Here is a 6,808-nt window from a genome sequence, read left to right on the forward strand (position 1 = left end):
TGTTAAATCTCTAAGCTAGGAAACAATCTACTAAGTAGAGGTCGAATCGTCGGATCTAAGTGGTCTGAGGAGCTCCCCTCTCTTCAGATTCTCCCCCGGACTGCCACTCCCACTCCCACTCCTGATGTTGGTGGTGACTGCCAGGCTCGATGTCGAAGTGACCGCCTCCTCAGACCGTCCCCTCATAATTAAGCTGGACAGCTGTACGCTAAGTCCGATGATCGAACCTCTACTTAGTGGATTGTTTCCAAGCTTATCAGTATGTTGCGGAAAAACTAGAGATATACATATAGATATATAAGGAGAAAGTAAAGAGTTTAAAGTTATTCAGGTGGACCAGCCTTAATCTGTTTGGGGGTTTGATGTATTTTAAAGTGGCATTCTCATAAGTTTCAGCTCCCTCCAAAGATTTTTGAGGGTTTAGACCTGGAGGGTGTCTTGGCCACTCTGTGAACTTGTAATGATGCTTAAGGAGCTACTTGCCCTCGCTGTGTATTTTGGGTCATTGTCAGCCACAACCCATCTTCAATGCCCTTAGTGAGGCAAGGCAATTATTGATCAAAATCTCACAATGCATAGCCCCTTCAAAATGATGCAGTCTTTCTATACCCTTTGCAGAAAAGCACCACAAAAGTATGACGTTTCCACCCCTATACTTCACGGATGGGATGGTGTTCATTGGTTTGTGCCCATCCTTTATTTTTACAAACGCATCAAGTGGTGGGTATAGTACAAAGTTCTATTTTGGTCTCATATGTATATGTATGTGTTATATATTTCATAGTTGTATGACCTAGGGTCTAAATGTATCTATATTGCTATGGAGACTGGAGATCACTAGAAAAATTAGGCATCATCAATGACTAGGAAGCAAATTCTATAGTTGTCAGGAGAAGTCCTCCAAATGGGCCAGGGGGGGGGGGGCTTATAAAAGAGAAAATTAAAAAGTGAGTCACTGAGTTTATAAGAGACCTGTTATTTATTATAAACAGGGGGCCATGGACCATTTTTGTCATCTAAATAGTTTGGGCTCTCCATAAACCCGTTAACCCCTGTATAAGGATCTGGACTTTTCTGCTATGGTACCTCTTGGCGCAATCCTGGTGTCAATGTGAGGCACCAGCAGAAGGTAGTCAGAGACAGTCCAGGCAGGGGCAAACAGACAGAATCCAGGAAACAACCAATAGAAAAGGAAAAACAGCAAACAAATAGAATAGTAACCAGGCCTGTGGTTGGAACAGGCAGACACAGAGCATCAGGTCATGCCAGCATCATCAAAAGAGCAGGGTAAGAGACAGAGTTGAAGAGAAGAGCCTGGGCCACAACACAGAATTCCAGATATTAGCACAGATACCTTCACTAGTGCACTATGAACCTTTGCTCTCTAGGTGAAGGTGCCTTTTATGGCTAGAGCGGAGGACTGATTGGCAGGTTATTCTTAAGTGGTTGGTTGATGCTCTAACTCTTCAAATTGAAAGAACTGACTTCCAGTGTGTCAAATCTAACAACTATATAAATAAGACATGGAAGTGGAATAGGTTAAAGGTTGGGCCAAAGTTTTGAGATCAGTCCAGGACATAATATCTACCTATTCTATGGCTGATCATAATTATATAGCATATACAAGAAAATAAATATGTAATGCATTTTGTTAATCTAGAATTTCTTGCCTATGAATTTATGCTGCAGTGAAATGTTACCAAGAACTTGGTTTATATTTGACTTGTAAAAGCTTGCAGTAGTTCTGATTTAACTTTGGAATTCAGAAACTGTGGGAATTGTTTATCCAACTCCTCTTCAGGCTTCTGTTTAACTAAACTATTTATGATCAGGTTGAATGCCATATGTGAAGAACATTATGAACATTGAGCACTGTCATATATCTATCTACATGTGTGACAAATAATAGCAGAATGTAATTGCTTCAATAGTTTTAATTTCTTATGAAAAATCAGATACACTTTTAATACATAAATGTAATAATACAATATCATAGCATCATAGTTTCATAGTTTATACGGTTGAAAAAAGACACTTGTCCATGAAGTTCAACCAAGGAAGGGAAGGGATTGCATGAGGATGGTATTTAGGGGAAACAATTCTATGTAACATAACCATCAAGGTTATTTAGGTGTAAAAAGCCATCTAGACCCTTCTTGAAGCTCTCTGCTGTCCCTCTTGTAACCAGCGCCTGAGGCAGGCTATTCCATAGATTGACAGTTCTCATAGTAAAGAAGCCCTGTCGCCTCTGGTGATTAAACCTTGATTTCTCTAGACGGAGACAGTGCCCTCTCGTCTTTTGATTTGATTTAATCTGGAACAACTTACCACCATATTTTTTATACGGACCATTCATATTTTTATATAAATTAATCATGTCCCCTCGTAGTCGTCTCTTTTCCAGACTACATAAATCTAGTTGTTTTAATCTTTCCTCATGAATAAGACCCTCCATACCCCTTATCATTTTTGTGACTCTATGTTGAACAATGCTCCAGGGAATCCTTTTTATGTACCGGTGCCCAGAACTGGACAGCATATTCCAGGTGAGGCTGAACCAATGCCTTGTACAGTGGTAATATTACATCCCTATCCTGAGAGCCCATACCACTTTTGATACATGACAAGATCCTACTGGCTTTAGAGGCAACTGATTGACATTGCATGCTGTTATTCAATTTCTGATCTACTAGTACCCCCAGGTCCTTCTCAACAAGGGACTCTCCCAGATTTACTCCCCAAAGGACATATTTTGCCTTTGGATTATCAGCCCCCAGGTGCATAACCTTACATTTATCCACATTGAACCTCATTTGCCAAGTGGACTACCAAACACTCAGTTTGTACATTACAATATAATGTAATAAAGTATAATTATATTGTATGCTTTTTGTTGCCATGATTATGGTGAAAACCATTTTGTGACTGAAATTCCAGCCAATTGTGTTACAACAGAACTTGGAAAACTAGATAACGAACAGATTGGAATAAAAAAAGGGTGTTGTAGATATGCATATTGTCATGTACTATAACTGTTACCAATTTCATAATAGAGCTATTCTTTTGTATTGTATTCCACTTTACGCAAAAAATAAATGAAACTCTAATTTACAATCTGTTGTTGTACAACTTGCCGTCAAGGCCTTTTTTCAATTTAGCGTTTTAATTTTTTACTCTTCACATTCAAAAATCTTTTTTTTACTTTTCAATGTATAGATGTATGTATAGATGTAACTATAGTGACTGGATTTAATATTCTATGCCATGCATTGAGAAGTGGGAAACAAATTCTAAATGCAGTGAAATTGGTGAAAAACCGCAGTTGCACCATTTTCTTATGGGGTTTTTTCAAATAATATATCGATAATGGTGGTTTATGTCCCAACTTTAATATTGACAACTATCTCCAACAGGACATTAAAACGTAAATTTTATTAGGACAACGTTAAAAAGCGTTTGTGGGGCTGCCTACAATTCAATTTATTAAAAAGGCCAAGTGTACAAGACGGACATACATAAATTGTAGTGTAGCCTCCAACACACTAGAGGTTTGTGTGCAGGGACAATGGTGCTATGTTAACTGGTTGTATCCACACCTGTCGCACCTAAACTCTCAACCAATATGATGAGCAGTGTTGGAGGCCATTCATCCACAACAAAAGAATGGTACTAGACCCTCATGGTTAGGTACCAGTATCTGTTCACACACGAGGGTCTGCACCTAGTGTGACCATACGTCAAATAAGTGCCTGACGCGTTTCCCCGCTACATAAACTGAAGTAGCGGTTCATCAGAGGAGTGTTACGATAATGACCCCCTGACTCTCAACTGTCTATGCTAGTCTGAAGCATTGATGTCAGCTTGCTAGCTAAACTAGACTACAGAGGGGTCGGTCACGCTAGTATGGTGACATACGCCGGCATTTGTTTGGCCCACAGTGATGAACCGCTACTTCAGTTTATGTAGCGGGGAAACGCGTCAGGCACTTATTTGACGTATGGTCACACTAGGTGCAGACCCTCGTGTGTGAACAGATACTAGTGTGTTGGAGGCTACACTACAATTTATGTATGTCCGTAAGGTACACTTGGCCTTTTTAATAAATTGAATTGTAGGCAGCCCCACAAACGCTTTTTAACGTTGTCCTAATAAAATTTACGTTTTAATGTCCTGTTGGAGATAGTTGTCTTATGGGGTTTTTGCAGCTTTTACTATCCACCCCAAATGATAGGTCTTCTTTACCCTTTGGGTCAGTACGATCATGGGGAGACTAAATTTATATAGGTTTTAAGTGTTTTAATACATTTTTTAAAAATTCACAAAATTAAAAAAATTTTATGTTGCAAAACGGCAATAAAGTGTTTTTTCAGACATTTGGGCACTATTTTCCATTACAGGGTTAAATGCTGGGAATAGCTGTTATTATATTTTGATAGGTTGGACATTTTGGGACGTAGAGATACTGAACATTTTTATGATTTTTACAGTTTATTTTTAAACCAGTTTTAGCAAATGGGAGGTGATTTTAATTTTCAAATTTTTATTTATATATTTATTTTTAACTTTTTTTATTTTTTAGGTTGTCTGATTGATGCTACCAAATACTGCCATACTGTGTATGGCAGTACAGGCGGTCCCCTACTTAAGAACACTCGACTTACATACAACCCCTAGTTACAAACGGATATTGGTAATTTATTGTGCTTTAGTCCTAGGCTACACTGATCAGCTGTAACAGTTATCAAATGTGTCTGTAATGAAGCTTTAGTGTTAATATTGATTCTTATGACAACCCAACATTTTTAAAATCCAATTGTCACAGAGACCAAAAAAGTTCTGGCTGGGATTACAATGATAAAATATACAGTTCCGACTTACATACAAATTCAACTTAAAAACAAACCTACAGACCCTATCTTGTATGTAACCCGGGGACTGCCTGTATATGGGGATTTTACTTCTCATTAATTACAAATAGTAATTAATTGTCACATTGGAATATTGTAATTGTGCACAGTGCAACAAATGGTCAGCAAACCATTACAAAGACCGTAGGCTGTCATGGAGATAGATTGTTGGTCCCCAATGACATCACCGAGAGTGACGATCTAAGCCAATAAAGAGGCATGCAAGAAAAGACAGCGACGATTGAAGTAATATGCAGCACACACTCACCTTGTATGGAGAGGGCTTAGCCCTTGAGGCCTTTCCATACACCCGCAGCGAAGTGTGATGTACAGATACAGGGGTTAAATCTAAAATTTGTTAGCCCTTACATGTCTCCAATGACAGTCTAAGAGTCACACTATAACCTACTAGTTGTCAATTTATTCATACATTTCTCATAAAACATATACAATAAAATGCTGATAAGTGGATGTTAACCCCTTCTGCTCTCTCTCAATGCTATGAGCATTATTTTCAAACATCAAGATAAAAGTAAGGGGGTTAATCCTCGCTGCTCACAGCTGTGTAAAAAACACTGGTAGATAAGCTGATAGCCAGCCTCTATAGACACATATTAGGCAGGCCGGAATACAGAGGGAGTTCTGGAGCCTAAGAAGAATTTATTAATAAAGTATACCCACAATATAAAACATTAGCTCAAATGACAGTTACTCTTTAAAACATTTATCAGGCATCATTATTCCCAAAGAGATAATGTTTTAAGTTCAAGTTAACTCACAGGTTGTGGAGTTAATTTTTGAGCATTTCGCTCTATAATGGCTTATTCTGATGGTAACTTCAGCTGAGTGTCCATTAAAAAAGTATCTGTTTTGTTGGCATCCAATGGCATCCATTGTTCAGTTTTTTTTTCATGTCTACAAAATCAACTAATAGTTTACATAACTTATAAGGGAAAACACCTGGTTCCACACAAATGTAATCAGGTGTTTTTGCAGAGCCATTAACTTCTATTGTTGTCCACAAATGTGAAAAAAGGGGAAGTTGAAAACAATGGAAATCTCAATAACCACATAGACTAAAAAGGGTAACTATTCTATCTTTAGAAATCAAAGATAACATGCAGAAAAAAAACCTGATGCGTGATTAAATCTTCTAAACAGCAGATGCACATTATACAGCTTCTTCAGCCTCTTTTGTTCTCAATAGGGGGAATTCACTGTAGCTTCATAGTAAGACGTTATGCTCATTAGTACCTCCAGTAACTATGCAGCACAAATAGTTAAATTACATAACCAGCCATCATATATCTATAAGTTTGGACTTGCCTCCTTATATGGTAAAAAAAAATAACTAAAAGGTAAAGCTACAATCAGAACTCCATTTGTTCCAGCACAGCCACACGAGCAGACACACCCACCTTTTCTCCAAATTCCCCCTTAGAACTAAAGATTTCAAAGTCAATTCTAAAGCTTTATGCTCTTATATATTTGTAGCTGTAACAACTTCTTCGGCATGTTACTGTGATGTACATATATATATTTATATTAGGAACCATAACTGATTTAATGAGCCATTCGCAGTTTCACCGAAAAGAATAGTCAGTACTTAGACATGCATGGCTTAATCTTTAAAACAAGCATATACTACTGGCAGGATCAACCAGGTATATATATACATACAGTTATAAACTATGCAACTAAAATAAACTGTAAATCCATAATGTAACAGACCTGAAATGCCTCCACCAATGACTATAACGTCGTATGTGTCCCTCATGGCTTTGCTTTTCTCTTCCCAGTTGCTTGGGTGACTTCTCCAGCCTGAATCCGACAGAAAGCAATGATGTCCCTGTGGTTGTTCATTTGCAGCCTGTTATAGCTAAGGAGAAGAGTGCTCCACG

General features: G+C 38.1%; 1 protein-coding gene across 1 annotated transcript in view; it reads right to left on the bottom strand.

The window, feature by feature from the left end:
* Window positions 1-6,808, bottom strand: part of LOC140119110 (amine oxidase [flavin-containing] B-like) — a 53,933-nt gene extending 47,125 nt beyond the window's left edge. Inside the window, exon 1 of the mRNA XM_072137771.1 lies at window positions 6,639-6,808. Coding sequence (XP_071993872.1) covers window positions 6,639-6,684 — 46 coding nt within the window. The 5' untranslated portion in view covers window positions 6,685-6,808. The remainder of the gene's footprint in view (window positions 1-6,638) is intronic.

The sequence above is a fragment of the Engystomops pustulosus genome, chromosome 2, assembly GCF_040894005.1.
Source record: "Engystomops pustulosus chromosome 2, aEngPut4.maternal, whole genome shotgun sequence".
Taxonomy (NCBI): domain Eukaryota; kingdom Metazoa; phylum Chordata; class Amphibia; order Anura; family Leptodactylidae; genus Engystomops; species Engystomops pustulosus.